Raw genomic sequence first — 22,529 nt, forward strand, 5'->3', positions numbered from 1 at the left:
GATGGCAGCAGGGGAGAAGCTGTTTTTGAGTCGGTTGGTACGTGACCTCAGACTTTTGTATCTTTTTCCTGACAGAAGAAGGTGAAAGAGAGAATGACGGCCTGCGTGGGGTCCTTAATTATGCTGGCTGCTTTGCTGAGGCAGTGGGAAATGTAGACAGAGTCAATGGATGGGAGGCTGGTCTGCGTGATGGGTTGGGCTACATTCACGACCTTTTGTAGGTTGTTGCGGTCTTGGGCAGAGCAGGAGCCATACTAAGCTGTGATACAACCAGAAAGAATGCTTTCTATGGTAAATCTATGTTTCTTGAAGTCGGTGACAATCTCCTTCATTTTGTTGACATTGCGGGTGTGATTATTGTCGCTGCACCAGTTTCTATCTCATTCCTGTATTCTATCTCATCATTGTTTGAGATCTGTCCCACAATGTTAGTGTCATCAGCAAACTTGAAAATCGAACTGGAGGGGAATTTGGCCACACAGTCATTTGTGTACAAGGAGTATAGTAGGGGGCTGAGAACACAGCCTAGTAGGGCACCGGTGTCGAGAGTGAACGTGGAGGTGGTGTTGTTGCCTATCCTTATTGAAGTTCATGATCCAGTCACAGAGGGAGGAGCCGAGACCCAAGCCATAGAGTTGGAGAAGAGTTTCGTGGGAATAACGGTGTTGAAGGCTGAGCTGTAGTCAATAAATAGGAGTCTGACATAGGTGTCTTTGTTATCTAGGTGTTCCAGGGTTGAGTGCTGGGCCAGGGAGATGGCGTCTGCTGTGGACCTGTTGCGGCGGTAGGCAAATTGTAGTGGATCCACGTAGTCCGGGAGGCTAAAATTAATTCATGCTATGACTAGCCTTTCAAAACACTTCATAATGATGGATGTCAGAGCCACCAGACGATAGTCATTGAGGCACGCTGCTTGGTTTTTCTTAGGTACCGGGATGATGGTCGTCTTCTTAAAGCAGATAGGGACCTCAGATTATTGTAGAGAGGTTGAAGATGTCTGTGAATATCCCTGCCAGCTGGTCCGTGCAGGATCTGAGTGCTCGTCCGGGTACCCAATCTGGGCCAGTCGCTGTCCATGGGTTGACCTTTGAGAAACCTGCTCTGACATCTGCAATGGTGACCCTAGATACAGCTTCATCCAGGGCTTCCAGGGTGGAGGACAATTATCATATAATGAACAGAAACTAATTAGACACAGATGGAATTATTTGTGTAACTGTGATGTGTGGCACACCTTTATTTGTCACATCTTGATTTACATATTCACAGCAAGTTATGTCATTATGTTAAGTGAGATGTTTTTTTTAATTATCTCTCTGCAGTTACTGAAGAACACACTCCATTTAAAGCTCCAATTTTTGTTTAGTTTTATCTTTGAGCTGCAGGAGATCCTCAAGATATTCTCCCAGATGTTGAGAAGGGCAAGTCAAAAACCATCTGAAGAGTGAAATATAAATGTTTCCATGTGTGATCCAAGAATAAATGAACAATGAAGGTGAGAAGGAAATCACAGGGCAAAGTCTTTTGCCCTCAAGGTGGGGGGAGGAATTTATTTGGGCAGGGAGGTAGCAGGTGTGGACCATGCCACCTTCCCACCTCTACCCCGATTATGTCCGTGGCAGGAAGGCCCAAAGGTGGCCATCCAGCCCTAACAATTGATCCCACCACCACTGGTATTAACTCAACAGCGGGCAAGAGATCCTTTGCAGGGAGCACAGGGAAACCTTGGCATGTTTGCTTGCGGGCTAACTGGGAGTGGCGGTGTCCCTCGTTCAAAAGCACTTCGTGCCTTCTCAAGAGATCCAGCATCAGGAAGGTGGAAGGCTCCTGAAAGTCACCTACCGCCCTCGCAGCCATTTCGCACCTCCCTACAAGAACCCCGTCCCCACCATCACTCACTTGTACCTGAGCCCCTTCTTGATTCGAGGCCTTGGTGGGTATTGTACCGGCAGCAGCCACCACCTCCCTGTGGCGCAGTTGAGAACAATAGGGCTGTCGACCTTTGACTGGCCGACAGTTCTTGGCAGGTGGGACTAAGGACCGCATTGCTCCACAAATTTTTGTATAAGTTTTATACCTAGTGGTTCTCTTGACGGGCTATACCTAAAATGCTAACCAATCTTTCTTTCAGATGCCGATTTGTTTGCTGCTCATTTTTACCACATTCTGTTTTATTATATGTCCATTTTAATTTTATTTTGTTCCTTGTAGCCTTATCATGCACACTGCAATTTTTCTTCAAACTCTTCGTTCCAGTATTTAATTCCTTTGTCATCAAATCAGTATATGCAACAGTGATGTTAATCTCACTGTTTTGGTTAATCGATCAGTCTGAATAATGTTCATTTCTTTTCTTAAGCTATAATATACATTCTGTTTCATCAATAATCTTGTGCTTTCAAGATTACTCATTTAATTACAAGGCTGGTGGATTTCCTGTCAAAACATCAGAATGTGTAAAAGGGTAAACAATGATGATAAAAAACATAAAATAATTTAAAATGCGGCCGGTTAAGACAGTGTCACAAATTAAAATGCTATACACTCATGACTGCACTCAAATTGTAAAAATGATTTAAATGTTTTCTTAAAACCTACATCATTTTAGTTGGAATTATAGGCTGGAATTGAATCCTGGAACTGAACAGCAAAATTGTGAAGATTTACTGAATTTTGTTCAAAGAGGAGGTTGTAATTTAAATTAGAAAATTATCTTTATTGCAGCAAGCTGGTGCTGACAATGATCTGGATAACCTAGTAGACAAACAAGGAGCAGCACTGTTACACACTGAAATTCTGTTTCCTGTTCGTCTAATCTATCTTGATATCTCTAAGAAGAATTACGAGAATTTTACAACAATCAAAAAGAAAATGCTTAACATTAGTAAATGGAACGCAACATTATTTGCAATTACGCTAGAAACTCCAAGAGATTAGCTGTAAATCACACAGCCTCTGAAAGTGAGATAGGTTACCAGGAGAAATAGATGCGGTGAGGGATTCTTGCCAAAGCTTTTTAATGTATCTTCTTTCAGATGCTGACTGTCTTCTGCATTTCAAGCCTCAAAGCCAACGAATACATGAACAGTCTTATATCCAGATTACTGCCTTCACTGTCTCCCCCATTTTAGTCTTTTCTTATCATATTCTTCTAATGCTGTTTGTTCTGGGACGTGTACTTTTTTTTTTCTCCATCCCTCTCCATGCATCTTTAAAACTTCTGTTAATTTTGACCACAAATAATCGAAAAAAAATCTACATTTTAAACGACACAAGGAGGTAACAAATTAGGTCTAGCTGTGCCACTTATACGGAAGTAAAATAGACACATGGATCAAATTCAGGGATCATGTCTCATCTCCCATTATTATTTGAAGGATTTCTGACCTGATACTGGATTGGGCCATTTGTCAGGTGTCCATGGTGGCTGTCTGAAACAGGCAATAAGCCTCTTACTTAGGTAATTGAGAAGCCAGAAAATACAATACCAGCAGAATTGGGTCAGTGTAAAAGAACAACCTGTCTGACCCTTTATACGTTAACCCTGCAACTAACTGAGGAATCAATATTAATTGCACAATGGAGGCCACCTTCCAATGTGGAAAGGGCCCAGCAGTGGGAATTCACCAGGTAGAAATAGGTAGTCAGGTATCACTGCGGGATTAAAAGGCAGGCAGAGACTGCAGTAACATTTGTTTGGTTATATCAGGAAATTTTACAAACCCGAGGACAAAAGGACGTTAAAGATGATTGAGTCACACAAGTGTCCAGCTGTAACTCAATATATGTGAGTTAATAAACATGCACCACGTGTTGTGTGAGTGTTTGGTGTCGATGTTATTTAAGTGGTGAGTGTGACAAGTGTAAACTTGGTCATTTGAAGCATTAAGACATGCCCTGCTCTTTTACGCTCAGGTTTTTTTTGCCAATATTTTGAATGGGTTAACAGTACAGCTTTAAAAGTTAAGAGGGAACAACGTGCAGCATTCAAGCTTGATTCGGCTTCTGGGTGTTGGACACCCTTGGGTTACCTTAGTCATTCTTTTCAAGTCCTTTACCTTCTTGCTCAGTTGGAAAGTTTAAAGGGAATATTAGGGGGGGCTTCTTCACGCAGAGAGTGGTGGGAGTGTGGAATGAGCTGCCGGATAAAGTGGTAAATGCGGGGTCACTTTTAACATTTAAGAAAAACTTGGACGGGTTCATGGATGAGAGGGGTGTGGAGGGATATGGTCCAAGTGCAGGTCAGTGGGACTAGGCATAAAATGGTTCGGCACAGACAAGGAGGGCCAAAAGGCCTGTTTCTGAGCTGTAATTTTCTATGGTTCTATGGATCCAGGTTCAGTGATTCTGGAGATGGCATTATACCAGTCCAGGTATCATAAACAGCTCTGCTCTGAAGAAGGTGCCTTGAGGTCCCATGCATGCATCTCAAGCAACAGGACTTCATCTTCCACAATACAAAATCTAGCAGTTCTTCAACTGTGACGCTCCATTTAGTTGTGCTATAATATGAATCTTTTCATTCCATTCATCTCGCAAGACGTTCCAACTCCAAAAGGCTGCTGCTGGCATTTAAATACTTGCAGATGTGATGCCACATTTCAGTGATGACCAAGCCAACAGCCAGACCCCCACAAGGCCATCCGGAAATCCAGCCTAAATATATCACTAGTGGTCAGGTCAGAACTGCAAGGGTGACCAGAAACACAAGTAATCAGTTTCCATCGTTCTGGGCGGGATTTTCCAGCCGCGCTCGCCCCAAGACTGGAAAATCCTGCCTGAGGTGAACAGACCTTTACATGGTCCGCCTCCGCCCGCTACCATTCCGGTGGCGAGGGGACGGGAAAATTCCACCCTCTGTTTCCATCCTACCATTTCCACAGACTCTAAACCTCTGTCTTGGGGTGCGAACCCAATTCTCAATTCAGACTATTCTACATATGCTTTAACCTCTATTTTTCAAATGACAATTATTTTTTTAAAAGCAGCAGTTACATAACTAGCAATTTAGACTCAGGTGTAAAAGTTAAGGGCCTACTTTTTTCTGAATCCCATAACTGTAAAAGTTGTGAAAGAGATCAGATTTGCTAAATGCCCCCTTCTCCCCCACATCCTTTTTTCAGTGGCGCCAAGGTTCGTGGGGTTAAAGCATAACCCCGATATGCCTACTTCATCACACACACCGCCCCCCCCCCCCCCCCGATACTAAAATCAAATGAAGATAAGGAAAGTATGCCCTTTAAAGTCTCAACATAGTGAAAACCTTAAGGGGGGGGGGGGGGGGTGTCTAAAAGGTTGCACTGATTCAAGGAAAACCATAAAGTACAGCTAATTGATTTTAGTCTCCCTATGTAAAACTAACTGGCAGAGGAGTGGGGAAAATGGAATGGCTGCCTCTGTAACCAGTGGAGAACCTGTCTCAGTTTTCCCACAGCAACACATGGTAGACAAGATACCAGTGTGGCGCACACTTACCATGGGCTGGAACTGGGTTCTGGAAATTTAATGCTGCAGCAGTTTTTTAACCGTTTGCCACAGGTTAAAAGGCAGGTGCCTTTTTTTTTTTAAGTGAATTGGTGAATGGACATATTGAGAAGTGGCACAGTATGGGTGGCACGGTAGCACAGTGGTTAGCACTGCTGCTTCACAGCTCCAGGGACCGGAGTTCGATTCCCGGCTTGGGTCACTGTCTGTGTGGAGTTTGCACATTCTCCTCGTGTCTGCGTGGGTTTCCTCCGGGTGCTCCGGTTTCCTCCCACAGTCCAAAGATGTGCGGGTTAGGTTGATTGGCCATGCTAAAAATTGCCCCTTAGTGTCCTGAGATGCGTAGATTAGAGGGATTAGCGGGTAATTATGTTGGGATATGGGGGTAGGGCCTGGATGGGATTGTGGTCGGTGCAGACTCGATGGGCCGAATGGCCTCCTTCTGCACTGTAGGGTTTCTATGATTCTATGTGGACCCAAGCAGCACTTACACCAAGACCTGGCTACAGCACAGAAATAAATTTAATAACCTGACCAGGAGTTCCAAGGTAAGAGAGCCTGTCACATCTCTCAAAATGTCTGCTGATCCCCAAATCATAATTTGGCAAACTCACCAGGATAGAATTTCTGTTCCCACTTTTGAGCATCTTGAGGTTTGAGGCCTGTACAGAGCCTTTGACCTCATCATCATAAAGTTGACGCAGCAGGAAGTGTAAGTGCTTCAATTTTTTAAACAGGTGAGTGGTAATCCTGTGTGTCTTGGGGTACGGGATCATCGGGCAGCTTGGAGGACATTGTCAGGAGGGAGGGAGTGAGGAGTTGAGGGACTGGGAATGGCAGTGATTGGTGCTGACTGCTTGCTTTTTTATTTTACTCGCGCCATGTTTTGATTTAGTTCTCCTGGAGACAGGCACTGGCTGCATCAAGGTAAACCAAAGCTGACGCAGGAAACTAAAGCAGGTGTTAGGCTCTGTATTTATATATACAAAAGTAGTATCACCTGCTTTAGGCAGTTTTTTTGATAAACGACATCTTGTTTGTCCCTTCCCAATATGGTAGGCAGCAGCCCTGTAGCATCAGAACTGTACATCAACCTCCTGCCTGACATTTTGGTTCCTTAGAAGCCCATGTAACACCTGAAGAATGGGTGCTACTAAGCACAATTTAATCTCCGTTAGCTCTACTGTTCTGGTTTTTGGGAGACGAGAGGCATCGATATGAAGAGTAGCTCTATCTGTCACAAGTTGACTTTCCAGTGAGGATAGTGTTGTCTCCACCCTAATGACATATGGTTGTCAGTGCCCTCACGAGAAAAAGCACCATAGACAGACATTCCAGAGACAGTTTTAGCTCTGCTGTAGAAAGGGAGGGTCCACACTGGTAAAAGTCCCAACCCTTGTAGGATCTGGGTTTGAAAAAAGCAAAACAGAAAAAGAGGCTACCGAAGACATGAAAAAATTAAAGAGGGCCCTAAATTAATGACCTAGCTGCATTGTGATACCACCAGGGGAGTGCAGCCATTGTAATGAGCAGCAGGGCTGCGGAGCTCAGTCAATCATGCCCAGCCCAACTTCATAACGTCACGCAGTTCAAGCTAGTGCTTGCACGGTCACTGTACAACGAATGCGGCAGAAGGCCCAAATTCTGCAATGTGAGATCCTGGGAATGATACAAGAATCTGCCTCAATGGATGACGGATCATCTGGAAGTTTGAAAAGCTTCCAATAAGCCATGTAGAGAATCTGGCACCAACTGGCTCTCCAAACCACTCAGCAGCTGATTCCAGAATACCCTCCTCCGAATGGAAACATTTTGTCGCCTCCAGACAACAAATCTTCCTCTCATCACCAGACTCTGGAAAGGACAACTTCTGTGGGATGGGCCTGATGTCTCATTGGAATTCAAGCAGAAGCCCTGTGGAAACAGCGTGAATGGGTTCTGATACATCCGCAGTGCTCTCCACAATATTTGGGCCTCTGTGATAAATAACTGGAACTAGGTGATTGAGATTTACCTGTGAACACAAAAAAAGGGTAGCAAACAAAAACGAACTGTTAGATTTATACACTGAGAAGCAAATTAACCCTGAAAAATACTAACGATTGACATGCATTGAGAGAGATTTTAACATACAATTTAATGTGCATTGCTTTTCCTGCCTGAGAGTTATCACAGTTAAAGTAAATACAATTAGGACTTACTCAGCATCTGTGAATCCACAGTGGATGTTTTGACATCAGGTACAATTTTGAAGAGCTTCCCACTCATTCCTCTGGTCAGGTTAGAGTTCTTCAGTGGCCTATCAGCACGATCGTGTCTTTCTTCTTTGAGCACTGCACTGGATTTTACTTTTCAGTATTGCCTCAGCCCATTAATTCGTTTCCTTTGACAATTTGACTAAGCTCGAACATTTTGCTCAGATTATTTTTGTTACGGTTTTTCCAGAGTGTGCTCTTTCTTTTGAGGTTGACAGCAAACTAACTTGTTCTGGGAAACTAAATGGGGGTGCGGTGTTAATGAGTGCGAGTGTGTATGAAGCTTTTTTGGCTGCTATTTTAACAAAGGCATTAACAGCAGGACAATCTCTGAAGGGTCTTAAAGCCCAGAATTCAGATTACTAGCCAGTTCCAACAATCACCTATTCCAATTCATAACCTTTCTTGAAACTCAAAATAAAATTCATTTTAAGGCCAGTAGCACTGGTTATATAGATGCAATGCCAGAGATTTTTCACCAAGACTGCTGTTGTGTGTGAGGCCCAGCCAGAAATTTCACCTGTAACGTATGCAGGGCCTTCTGTTTGTTATAATATTCACATGACATGTCCTGCAGCATTATTGCAAGGATAAACCGTGATGTTGAAAGTCATATATAGTACAGTCTCAGCTACAAGAACTCCAGGCAAACCTTGGTAAAAGGCAAGGTTAAAAATGCACAAAATGAGAAGAAACATAAAATTAGTGCATGCAGTACATGGACAAAAATACTCAGAAGAATCAAGATATTAGATCTGAAAGCATTTTGAAAAAATTAGGAGGGAAGAAATTGCCATGCAGAGACAAATGAACGTGAGTACTTACCTTCTCATCACTTTCATTTCTCTGAAAATGAAAACATATGCAACGTAAATAAACCCTTTCACCCAGATATGCAATGTTAGATCTGACGAATGCAACCTATTTTTAACAAAACATGTCTGCGTCCATAAGTTAAAGCAAGTAACGGGAATATTAAAAGGTGTAAAATTATCAAGCTGTTTTGTGTTTGTAAGTACAGGTTTAACACACAATCATTATCCTGATTAACAGGTCACCAGTACTCATATACAGCTAGCTACATAGGTTTTATGTAGAATTGCTGATGAGCATTAAAGGAATATGAAGTCAAACATTCATTAATAAAACAAGAAAGCAGCACACAGCTGGCTGGTGAACAACAGCCCGAAGAATAATAGCAGTAGGTTACTCAGGTAATGTGGAGATGGGATGGGGTTCCGGTTGGGATGCTCTGAAGTTTTAACTGTGCATCTATTTATTTTCCAACAGGCTCCCACCCAAAGGCAAACCGATCAACAGGCTGGGTTCACTGTCAGGCAGGAAATAGGAGGGTGCAGAAAAGGAAACTGGCACATTAGTGGGAGCGCTGGATTGGGGAGTGGGGGGAATGGCACAGAGATCAAATTGGATGGGTGGGGGGTTTGAAATGAAGGTAGCTTGATGGGCTGGATTCTTGCTTTTCCTGGCCTACAAGCTGTGCTGCAAGAACACTTAGCTTTACCTTACCTCCTTTCAGCTCTGAACTCCCGTGGACTGCAAAACCTGGCCGGCCAGGGTCAAACTTGTAAGGCAGGTTAAAAACAAGGCCCAAGATCCCTCCTCCTGGGAGTGGGTTGGTTGGCCACAATTAACCCCCATCCCGTCTCTGCTCAATCCAGAAATGAACAGATTGGCAAAGGGATTGAGATTTCTTTTTTAAAATTACATCTCCCCATCCCAATAGCACCATTTTGACAGGTTCAAAATGTTCCCCCTGTGCCTTGGAGCAGCAGAAACTTAGCTCCTGCTATGAATTTCCATATTTTAAGTTTCTAATCTAAAGCCTCTCGGTCAGGACATCCTGAAATCCTGTCAGAGAAACTGACAATTTACAAGTGGCTCTTCAGTCCTTATATTGACTGAAGAGACCAGTTTACCTGCTCATCTTGATAGGGGACAGACAGGGCGCAGTGGGGAGGAGTGTGTGAGAGATAGAATCTAAATTAAAGCAAGGAAAGAAAATAAAGGGAACATTACACGGGGCGGGGGGGGGGGGGGGCAATGGGATGAACAGACGTAGAATGGGCAGCTGCATTAGTAAAGACATATCTAAACTAAATTGTGAGAAATTAATTTAATAGCAGTGTTTCAAAATGCTTCCTTCAATTTAAAGGATTAAAAGGATCCTTTTTTAAATTTACATGTCAAGGAATATAAAGGGCAAAGTTCCTGGTTCTCTGGTTTTATATATTTTTACAAATATATAAAAAGGAATAGAGTGGCAAGAGTGAATGTTGGACCCTTGGAGGACGAGAGGGGGGATTTAATAGTGGGAAATGAGGAAATGGCTGAAACTTTAAATAGGTTTTTTGTGTCGGTCTTCACGGTGGAAGACACAAATAGTTTACCGAATATTAACGATAGAAGGTTGGTAGGAGGAGAGGCACTCAATACAATTAATGTTACCAGGGAGGCAGTGCTTGGTAGACTAACGGGACTGAAGGTGGACAAGTCCCCAGGCCCGGATGGAATGCATCCCAGGGTACTGAAAGAAATTCAGTAAGAAGTTTAACAACACCAGGTTAAAGTCCAACAGGTTTATTTGGTAGCAAAAGCCACACAAGCTTTCGAAGCTCTAAGCCCCTTCTTCAGGTGAGTGGGAATTCTGTTCACAAACAGAGTTTATAAAGACACAGACTCAATTTACATGAATAATGGTTGGAATGCGAATACTTACAACTAATCAAGTCTTTAAGAAACAAAACAATGGGAGTGGAGAGAGCATCAAGACAGGCTAAAAAGATGTGTATTGTCTCCAGACAAGACAGCCAGTGAAACTCTGCAGGTCCACGCAACTGTGGGCGTTACAAATAGTGTGACATGAACCCAATATCCCGGTTGAGGCCGTCCGCGTGTGTGCGGAACTTGGCTATCAGTTTCTGCTCAGCGACTCTGCGCTGTCGTGTGTCGCGAAGGCCGCCTTGGAGAACGCTTACCCGAATATTCGGGTAAGCGTTCTCCAAGGCGGCCTTCGCGACACACGACAGCGCAGAGTCGCTGAGCAGAAACTGATAGCCAAGTTCCGCACACACGCGGACGGCCTCAACCGGGATATTGGGTTCATGTCACACTATTTGTAACGCCCACAGTTGCGTGGACCTGCAGAGTTTCACTGGCTGTCTTGTCTGGAGACAATACACATCTTTTTAGCCTGTCTTGATGCTCTCTCCACTCCCATTGTTTTGTTTCTTAAAGACTTGATTAGTTGTAAGTATTCGCATTCCAACCATTATTCATGTAAATTGAGTCTGTGTCTTTATAAACTCTGTTTGTGAACAGAATTCCCACTCACCTGAAGAAGGGGCTTAGAGCTTCGAAAGCTTGTGTGGCTTTTGCTACCAAATAAACCTGTTGGACTTTAACCTGGTGTTGTTAAACTTCTTACTGTGTTTACCCCAGTCCAACGCCGGCATCTCCACATCATGACTGAAAGAAATGTCAGAGGTAATAGCGGATGCGTTAGTGGTTATTTATCAAAATTCGTTGGATTCTGAGGTAGTGCCGGCGGATTGGAAAACGGCTAATGTTACGCCACTGTTTAAAAAAGGAAATAGACAAAAGGCGGGTAACTACAGGCCGGCTAGCTTAACGTCTGTAGTTGGGAAAATGCTGGAATCCATCATTAAAGAAGAAATAGCAGGCCATCTGGATAAGAATGGTTCGATTAAGCAGACGCAGCATGGATTCATGAAGGGAAAGTCGTGCTTGACAAACTTGTTGGATTTTTATGAAGATGTGACTAGTGCGGTTGACGGAGGGGAACCGGTGGATGCGGTGTTTTTGGATTTCCAAAAAGCGTTTGATAAGGTGCCTCACAAAAGGTTGCTGAAGAAGATTGGGTCACACGGAGTTGGGGGTAGGGTGTTAGCGTGGATTGGGGATTGGCTATCCGACAGGAAGCAGAGAGTCGGAATAAATGGGTGCTTTTCTGGTTGGCAGAAGGTAACTAGTGGCGTGCCGCAGGGATCGGTACTGGGGCCTCAACTATTTACCATTTATATAGACGATCTGGAGGAGGGGACTGAGTGTAGGGTAACAAAGTTTGCAGACGACACAAAGATAAGTGGAAAAGTGAATCGTGTGGAGGGCGTAGAAGGTCTGCAGAGAGATTTGGACAGGCTGAGTGATTGGGCAAGGATCTGGCAGATGGAGTATAACGTTGACAAATGCGAGGTTATTCACTTTGGAGGAAATAATAGCAAATTGGATTATTATCTAAATGGAAAAAAATTACAACATGCTACTGTGCAAAGGGACCTGGGGGTCCTTGTGCATGAGACGCAAAAACCCAGTCTGCAGGTGCAACAGGTGATCAAGAAGGCAAATGGGATGTTGGCCTATATCGCAAGGGGGATAGAATATAAAAGCAGAGATGTTTTGCTGCATCTGTACACGGCATTGGTGAGGCTGCAGCTGGAATACTGTGTGCAGTATTGGTCCCCTTATTTGCGGAAGGATATATTGGCCTTGGAGGGAGTGCAGAGAAGGTTCACCAGGTTGATAGCAGAAATGAGGGGTGTTGATTATGAGGAGAGACTGAGCAGATTGGGTTTGTACTCGTTGGAATTTAGAAGGCTGAGGGGGTATCTTATAGAGACCTATGAGATAATGAAGGGGCTGGATAGGGTAGAGGTGGAGAGGTTCTTTCCACTTAGAAAGGAAGCTAGAACTAGAGGGCACAGCCTCAAAATAAAGGGGGGTCAGTTTAGGACAGAGTTGAGGAGGAACTTCTTCTCTCAGAGGATGGTGAATCTCTGGAATTCTCTTCCCACTGAAGTGGTGGAGGCTACCTCGTTGAATATGTTTAAATCACGGATAGATGGATTCCTGATCGGTAAGGGAATTAGGGGTTATCGGGATCAGGCGGGTAAGTGGAACTGATCCACTTCAGATCAGCCATGATCTTACTGAATGGCGGGGCAGGCTCGAGGGGCTAGATGGCCTACTCCTGCTCCTATTTCTTATGTTCTCTCCCACTCTGTACAGTGTTGTGCCTTCATAGGCCAAGCACAGCCAAATCTGGTGTCCTGGGTCTTTAATATAGTACATTTGTAGACTCATCCCTATCATTTGGGGGCGGCACGGTGGCACAGTGGTTAGCAACAGGGACGTGGGTTCAATTCCAGTCTTGGGTGACTGTCCGTGTGGAGTTTGCACATTCTCCCCGTGTCTGCGTGGATTTCCTCTGGGTGCTCCGCTTTTCTTTCACAATCCAAAAGATGCGCAGGTTGGATGGATTGGCCATGCTAAATTGCCCCTTAGTGTTCCAAGATGTGCGGTTAAGAGGATAGGGCCTGGGTAGGATGCACTGTTGGAGAGTCAGTGCAGACGTGATGGGCCAAATGGCTTCCTTCTACATTGTAAGGATTCTATGGATTCTCCTAACGTGACCCAGCACAAGACAACTGGGGACGGTTAATATTGCAACAGGCCTGTGGATCAGGTGGTTAATGGTACAAAAGGTTGTATTGTAAATTTATAATGGGAACGTCTCGCCCACCCAACACGCGCGCACAGTTGGTAAGGGATTCTGACACAAGGCCCCTTCCAGCTTCTAGAAACACCTCACAGTGGGATGCCCTTTGGACCAATTTCAGAAAATAGGGTCAGGTGTCAGGGGACACATCCAGACCCTCACTTCCATTCAATGAATGTGGTGTTGCCCAGTATTCTTCCAGGCCCATCCTGCAAGGGAAGTCCCAGATATCCAAAGGCATATAAAAGGCTCAAAACTGATCAGGTCCCATTCCATTTATCCTCCACCTTGTAGCTGGGAAACCAGTGTACCCGGTGGAAAAAAGGTCAGAAAACCTCTCCAAAGCCTCCTCACACAAACCATTATTTTCATATAATCAGCATTTCACTACCTTATTTTGCTACTACAATTGCCAGCTTATTCATAAATTCTAATACTTATATACTCATTTGCAAAATGACAATAATAATATTTTGTCATTGGAAATCAATGTCCAGCCTACCTGCCACTGGTTTCCTGTCTGACCAGACACAAGTGACGCAGAGAGGCCTCGAAGGCTGTTTTTCACAGTTGTCCCTCCCAGTGTGGAGCTGACGTCAGAAGCAGGTGAATCTCCTGCCACCGCCACCTGGTACTGGGGATAGTTGTATAAATTGTTGTAGTAAGCTGGATAGAGAGATGGCTGATAAAAGTTGCTGTAGTAGGAAGAGTCCACTACCAGGTCTGGGGTAGCCTCCAGGTGCCCTCTGCTGGTTATGGAAGGGATATCCTGGAGATGCAAACGCCCCTCTGTAAAGGAAAATAAAAGGATGGTAACTTACAACTATGTACATTTCCCAGTTTTAAGCAATATTCATGTCTAAATAAGATTTTAAACTCACATATAACTCAAATGTGTGCTCAGAATATATAACGGTTCAAAACAATATTTTGTGTTACTGGCAAACAAAATGATTAATATATTTTAAGAGTTAAGTCCTCTGTGAAACAGCAGCATGCGCTCAAGTTATTCTTTCACCGTTTTTTTTGCATGCAATCATACAGAGCCTTAAAAGAACATAAGACTAGGAGCAGGGCACACAGCCTGCTTTGCCATTCATCAAGATCAGGGCTGATCTGATCTTGGCCTCAACTTCAACGTCCCTCCTGTTCCCCATAAACGTTGACACCCGTGTAGATCAAAAATATGTCCATCTCAATCTTTAATATATTCAATGACAGCCACTACAGTTCCATGGTGTAGAGAATACCAAAGATTTGCGACCCTCTGAGAGAAGAAATTTGTCCTCATCTCGGTCTAAGATTATTTTGCCTAGTATTTTTCTCTAGTGGTTGTGATTATTTTAAGTTCTTTACTCCCTTCTTTACTCCCTTTCTATGTTTCTTTGTCCCCTCATTTTCTACCATTATTGGGATGTCTTTAGTCTCTTCTACCACAAAGACGTGCAAAATATTTGTTCAAAATTCCAGCCATTTCCTTGTTTCCTAATATTTATTCCCCAGTCTCATCCTCTAACGGACCAATGTTTATTTCAGCTATTCTCTTCCTTTTTATCTACTTATAGAAGCTCTTACTGTGTTTTTATATTTTTCATTCCAGTTTACTCAATCCATTTTCTTCCCTTTTGATTACTCACATCGACTGCGATTTCCCAGCTATGTCTATGTGTATGTGTGTATAGAGCTGGAAAATCCCTGCCAAAGTAAATTAAGGAGTCTAACAACACCAGGTTAAAGTCCGACAGGTTTATTTGGTAGCAAACGCCACTAGCTTTCGGAGGGCTGCTCCTTCGTCCGAAAGCTACCAAATAAACCTGTCGGACTTTAACCTGGTGTTGTTAGACTCCTTACTGTGTTTACCCCAGTCCAACGCCGACATTTCCACATCAAAATAAATTAATACAGCAAAACACCCTAAAGTACTTCACAGGAGTGTTATCAATCAAAAATGGACACAAAACCACATCTGGAGATATCAGGGCAGATGACCAAATGTGTGGGCAAAGGAGGTAGATTTTAAAGGAGGAAAGGGGAGAGAGGTGTAGGGAGTGAATTTCAGAAATTAGAATCGAGTTAGCTTAAGGCACAGCCGTAAATAGTGGGGTGATTAAAATCGGGATTGCACAAGAGGCTAGAGTTTGTGCGGCGCAGATACTTTGGGAGGATTATGTAGGAAATTTCAGAGATGTTGAGGGGCGAGACAATTAAGGTGATACGAAAACAAGGAAGAGAAATGTCATGCGAGCTTGGCAAATTAGAGGCAGCGGAGGGGTAGAGAGAGGCGGTGGTGAGGTAGAGTTGGACTTGATGTGCTTTCGGATAACATTGCTACAGGGCAGCATGTAAATGAGAAATTCAATGGGGCCAAAGATAGATCCTTCGGGGACACCAGAGCTAACTGTGGGAATGGGAAGGCAAGAATAGTTGACTATAGATTAGTTTAAATCTAATGCATATATCAGAGCTGCACACAGGTGTATTTTGCCAAAAGGACAGGTGTAACATTTTCAGAGTATGAAAAGCACAAAAAGTTGTTTAATTTCGCTGCCTTTTTAACAACCCTGGACTGAAGGTAAAGCAATAAATTTTCACCAAAACATTCTCATCTTTCAGAAAACTGAAACTGGAGGAGAAAAATGAAGGTCCGGAATAAATCAATTGACCCTGGGGTTATAGTGTGCAAGTACCGGATTTTTAAATTATGTCTCAAATAAAAGCTAGACAGACAGAAAAAAGGCAATACTTTAGGACTGGAATGAAATCAATGAAAAGGATTAAATGGTTTTGTTCACCAAGAAAAAAGCTCTTTTTTTCTTGCTTTTATTTGTAATTCATCAGGTAGATTCAACACTGCAGGCAGGGTATTAATGGATAATTAGGATGCTGGATAACCGGAGTAACGAAAATCGAAATTATGGTATCTATTTGCCTGTTGTGGCAAATATATCTGACAAGAATACTGCAGTTGAAGTCTCGACAGTTGTTACGGTGTTGTTTCTGAATAGTTTTTTCTGTTGCTGCGGTTTTTTTGAGCCAGAATTTATTGCCTACCCCTGAAGGCATTTAAGAGTCAACCACATTGCTGTGGATCTGGAATAACATATAGGCCAGAACAGGGAAGGATGACAGATTGCCTTCCTTAATCAATGGTTTTTACAACAATCTATTCATTAGATTTTTAATTCCAGGTTTTTATTGAATACAAATTTTTCTACCTGCTATGGTGGGATTCAAACCTGGGTCCCCAGAGCATTACCCTGGGTCTCTGGATTACTACTGAATGACAATACCACTGCAACACTGCCTCGCCATGTTGTTGATACCAATAAAGTTACAACTGCAGTCTAACAGAGGTGTATTGGACTTGTTACTGTGATTTTATTGGCACTTCATGCTCGCCTTTGCATTAGATAGAATTAACCCTGCGAGCATGTTTTGCGTTTTTAAGTACTTTTGCATAATTGTTATTTTGATTGCACAGTGCTTGCAGGGAGAGTACATAAATACAGAAAAGTTTCTTGGTGAGTTTTGCTTGTACCAGACACAATGAAGCTATAAAGGGTAGAAGCAATTTGTTTGTTCTTGATACCTGAGGTTAAATTTGGGTTGCAGAACACGGAGTCCTGGACTGGTAGTCGGCACCCTTGCTTGTCTGTGGGTGGATTATTGTAGCCAGTTTAGCTGGTCTACGACCTCCTCCAGGAAGGTGGTTTAGCAATGGGGAGATTTATAAAGGGGAGAATTTCAATGCAGTGAGTTGTGTGCTCACAACTACTTTATAGCACAAAAAAAATATTTTGGCATCCACCAGTGATCAGGAGAATTAGTTAGAGCAGGGTTTCCTGGACCCACTCATTTGCATATCTACTTGAAATAGTGATTATGGCTAATTACTTACTTACAAGGAAGTTAGACTGCAGCATTTATATTGACACTCCAGGACATTACAACAGCAGCATGCGTAAACCAGGCAAGGAGAGAAGGGGTTGACCCTCAGAAAATTACACTGTATGTCTCATTAATCCTTTTATCTCTTTTGGTGAAAGGGCTGGAGAGAGAAGGGCACACACACTCTCCTGTGCATTTTCCAGTCACATCTGCACATGGCAATCCCAGAGACCAGAGTATCCGTGTTTGGCCTCAAGATTTCATATGACTAACATAATCTCGAGTCCACTTATTGAAGGACAAGGGCCCTTGTGTGACATGTAATCTAGAACAACTTTTTCGACAAGCCAATAAAAGATTGGTCACCCACTGTGACTCGAGTTCACCAGAGATTTGAAAATGAGGACTTCAAAGTTGTCACACTCTGTAACGTTAAAACGCACTAATGGAGGTTCTGTGGCTTTGTTCACACAAAAAAAAGCAAAACCGTCCTTTTCTTGCAATGAACTTTGTACTTTCCGGCTAATTCTCTATTCGTTGATCTGTCTTCCAGTCTCGCTCTTTCCTCTCTCACTGTATGACTGACTTTTTTCTCATTGTTCATTTGTTGATCCTTTTCAAGCACTCTTTAAATTTCTCTTTTGCTGTGCTTCTTCTCTCTTTCATTTGTGTCAAACTTTCCCTATGTACTCACTACCCTTAAAGTCTAGGATATATGCCCTGGTGCTAGGCGACATGTTACCAGGTTGGAGGTAGGTACAGAGTATGAATAAGAACTGGTGGTGCACATACAAATGGATCATAACAACATAAAGAACATAAGAACTAGGAGCAGGAGTAGGCCATCTGGCCCCTCGCGTCTGCTCTGCATTCAATAAGATCATGGCTGATCATTTTGTGGACTTAGCTCCACTTACCGCTCACCATAACCCTTAATTCCTTTACTGTTCAAAAATGTATCTATCCTTGCCTTAAAAATTTAATGAGGTAGCCTCAACTGCTTCACTGGGCAGGGAATTCCACAGATTCACAACCCTTTGTGTGAAGAAGTTCCTCCTCAACTCAGTCCTAAATCTGCTTCCCCTTATTTTGAGGCTATGCCCCCTAGTTCTAGTTTCACCCGCCAGTGGAAACAACTTCCCTGCTTCTAACTTATCTATTCCCTTAATAATCGTATGTTTCTATAAGATCTCCCCTCATTCTTCATGAGTATAGCCCCAATCTATTCAGTCTCTCCTCATAAGCCAACTCTCTCAACTCTGGAATCAACCTAGTGAATCTCCTCTGTACCCCCTCCAATGCCAGTATATCCTTTCTCAAGTAAGGAGACCAAAACTGTACACAGTACTCCAGGTGTGGCCTCACTAGCACCTTATACAGCTGCAACATAATCTTGCTGTTTTTAAACTCCTTCCTTCTAGCAATAAAGGACAAAATTCTATTTGCCTTCTTAATTACCTGCTGCACCTGCAAACCAACTCCTTGAGATTCCTGCACAAGGACACCCAGGTCCCTCTGTACAGCAGCATGTTGCAATTTTTTACCATTTAAATAATAGGCCATTTTGCTGTTATTCCTACCAAAATGGATGGCCTCACATTTACCAACATTGTACTCCATTTGCCAGACCCTCACCCATTCACCTAGATTATCTATATCCCTTTGCAGACTTTCAGCGTCCTCTGCACACTTTGCTCTTCCAACCATCTTAGTGTCATCTGCGATGAGAAGGTCGGGCACCCTGGGCTTGGACTCTGAAGGAGTGACGAGGCTGACTCCAGGTGATAGATTCCCTACAGTGCAGAAGGAGGCCATTAGGCCAGTCAAGTCTGCACCAACTCTCCGGAACAGCATCTAACCCACGCCCATCCAACCCTCCCTATCCCTGTAACCCCATGCATTTTACCATGGCTAATCCACCTAACCTAGGTGATGGCGTTTGGGGTTATTCTGTAGAAGGTTGTATGCTCAGGAGATTGGTTCCAGCCTAAGGGAGAATTGAAGGGCTGCAGTCTGGTGTCTGCAGCTTCAGAGCAGTCAGGGGCTGCACCTTGGACGTGCTGTATGGATGTGTGCCAGATTGAAGTAGATTAGTTATTATAGGTTCACGGTCAGTTCTAAATAGTTCTGAACCACAGCAATCCCTCTGAAAGATCAGGTGCAAATTCCACTAAATTTTCCAGGTTAGTCTTAATTGCATAACTGTTCACAACTCTGGGTGCAGACTACAAAAACCTAGAAATGAAATTAGCAGTGGAAGAGAACAGTTGTGCTGAAGTAAAACTGAAACGATTAGGGAGAATTGTCTCACGGTTAAGGGGCAGTAATAAAAGTCTACTGAAAAATCTTTTCAATTTATTAATCAAAGCTGAAGGGCAGACAATTAACAGGTTCTGGGCAGAAACTACTCTGGAGCTGGTGATCCTCCCCGTTCAGACCTGCTCTGTTCCAGCATCTCTGACAGCCTTGCGTGATTCAGGGATATGACTGCTTATGTGCAGGACAGGAGTGGACACCTGCCTTATCAGCCTGGTAAAGACATTTAAAAGAATATCGCACATCTACATGGTGGATGTACTCTTCAAAATGGGGCTTGCAGAGGGAACCCACAATTGGATCCAAATGCTCTATACAAACATCGCTAGTGCAATTTCAATCAATGGATGGGAATCAGAAAACTTTCTAATTAATTCTGGAGTCTGCCAGTTCAGGCAGTGCTGCCCGCTCTCTCCCCTGTCCTGTTCATCTGTTGTATAGAACCCTTTGCTGAGTACATATGGAAGGTTTCAGGTATAAAAGGAGTGATGATCCGAGGCAGCAGAGACACTCGGGTCAAAGCCTCACTGTACATAGACAATGTTACCATCTTCTGCTCAGGTCCACTGTTGATGTGCAGACTGGTCAACATCTGCGACCAGTTCAAATTGGCCTTGGTTGCCAAGGTGAATCATGGCAAAAGCAAGGCCATGTTCTTTAGGAACTGGGCAGACCAATCCTTAGTCCTCTTCACTGTCAGGAAGACGGCCTGAATATGCTGGGGATATGGTTTGGTGGGACCAGAGCATGCGATAGGAACTGTGTGGCTGCATCAAGCTGTGCGTCCTCATTACGCAAACACCAAGTGTCACTACGTACTGAAATTCTACCTGCCCCCAGTGTTGCGAAGGATGGTCTGGTCATGCCGCTGCAGAACACTTCAAGTAGTTGGACCATACTGTACCACCTGTCCCTCAAGGAAAACTTTATGCAGAGAAACACCTTTGGCCATGAGTCCATCAGGCGGTGGTCTCCACATAACTTCTTCAAGGCCCGACTGGAAAAGGAGATGATGGATCCTGTCAAATGGTTCCATGAGCAGACTGCCAAAGTCATTTGGTAGAATGCCTCATCACCAGAACTTTCAAACAAGCACCAAGACTTAGCTTGGCTGGTGGTGAGAAAGACCGTCACGGTCACATCCTTCCTACACACCTGGAGTCTCACCCCACCTGTACATTGCCCTCAAGGTGACAACAGTGGGGTAGTTGTCCTCCTCCTTGTGGAAGGTGCCTTTGCAAAGAAGGTCTGGAAAGACACGAGGTGGTTTTTGTCGAGATTCATCCCAAGCAGCTCTATGACGCAAGACTCTGTGTTGCCCCCAGGGATGTATTCCAAGACAAACATTAGCTGTTGCTGGAGGATCAGCAACTCGGTAAAAGATGCTCGTTGGTCTGCCCGAAACTTGTTCGTATTCAGTGCAGGAATTGTCTCCGACTGAGTGTTGCAGACTGGCACATTCCAAATCCAGGACTATGTGCTGAGGGACAGACTAAAGCTTGGGGCTGCCGCCACAGAGACATGATGGGAAAGGTTGCTGTCCATCACATTTCAGCCACAGTGAACCAAGGGGAGCAGAACCCCCTCAGGTTGAACGACTCACTGAATGCATAGTGAATGTTACATGTGTCACAATTGTATGGAAGCACTTCAGAATGCAAACTGTTCTATGTAGACTACTTTTAATTACCTTTGCACCATTTGTAAGGACCATTTTGAAATGTCTGTAATGTTTCTCTAATTGTATTGAAGCACCTCAAAATGCAACTTGATGTATGTAAAGAACCTGAATATTATTACATTGTGTGATGGGCATTTTGGAATGTTTGTAATGTTCTTTCAGCTATTCTATGAGTAACGTATACTCTTGCAAAAAAATAGAAACTAAGATCAAGCCCAAGATGGAGTGCAATGCTTTTCTTTGTCTGCTTGGATCTTGTATGTCTCTCTTTGGGGACCATGAATTGGATTCAATTTGAATTGGTTTTTGGAGCAAGCAGGGAGATGGATTAAGGGCCTGCCCTGTCCGCTCTGTATATTAGCTTTGTAACTTTTAGAATGGAGTAACAAAAAAATGTTAATTAAAAAAAACCCCAAAAAATGGAACCCTAGATGCAAGCTGGAGCCTGCAGACAAAGTGGCAGAGCAGACAACCAATGTTTACGGGCTGTTGATGTTGAAGTGTTTCATTCATTGTGAGGATATGAATGCCATTGCAAGGCCAACATATATTGCTCAACCTCTATTCCCCTTGAGAAGATGATGAGTCTTCTTGAACCGCTGCAGTCCAGAGTGCTGTCAAGTAGCAACTTCCAAGGCTCCTGCCCAGCAAAGACGAAGGATATATATCCAGAATGCTGGTGCTGCATGAAGTGCTTGTGAGCTAGCTATGCCACTCCACAGTGCCATCCCCAAGGTTCAGCATTGTAGCACTGACCAAATTTAGACTACTGCTGTATCTGCATGTGCAAAGCTACAACAGTGTCATAGCTCTGTGTATTTGTCTATCTGCAGATTGAACCCCTAAATTCATCAACAGTCGGTATACGAAGGCCTGTAGAAATGGTGCAACCATTCATATGACACCCTTGATGCTGAAAAATAATCCAACATAATAATTAGGCAAGCTTTGAGATCCTACCAAGATTTAGGTGCAACTTCATTACTGCTTTGCACACATTGAAATGTTACTTTTCCAGCCACAGGATGATCTTAATGACATGTTCACCATTTGAGAAATAGGACAGTAAGGAACAAGTAATTATAATTTTCTTCGAGCTGTTGGTTATATCACAATTAAAAGTTCTGTATGTAGTTTTTGGGACATTATAGAAAAGAAAGGACATTAAGTTGATAAGGGTGGATATGCCACAGGCTCATCAAGATCACACCAGAGGTGGGAAATTATCATTATGGGAAGAGATTTAAGATCCTGGAACTATTTTACTGAGATGGCTCAGGGAAGATTGAATAAAGGTTTTTAAAGTTATTAACTTTTCTGATTGGACGAATAGAGAGAGATTATTTAAGCTGGCTGAAGAGTTAGTGAT

The 22,529-nt window shown here is 43.4% G+C and overlaps 1 protein-coding gene across 1 annotated transcript in view; it reads right to left on the reverse strand.

Moving 5' to 3' along the window:
* LOC144494658 (doublesex- and mab-3-related transcription factor 1-like) overlaps positions 1 to 22,529 on the reverse strand; it is a 142,823-nt gene that overhangs the window by 42,838 nt on the left and 77,456 nt on the right. Inside the window, 1 exon segment of the mRNA XM_078213862.1 lies at positions 13,778 to 14,064. Coding sequence (XP_078069988.1) covers positions 13,778 to 14,064 — 287 coding nt within the window.

Source organism: Mustelus asterias, chromosome 6, assembly GCF_964213995.1.
Source record: "Mustelus asterias chromosome 6, sMusAst1.hap1.1, whole genome shotgun sequence".
In the NCBI taxonomy this organism is placed as follows: domain Eukaryota; kingdom Metazoa; phylum Chordata; class Chondrichthyes; order Carcharhiniformes; family Triakidae; genus Mustelus; species Mustelus asterias.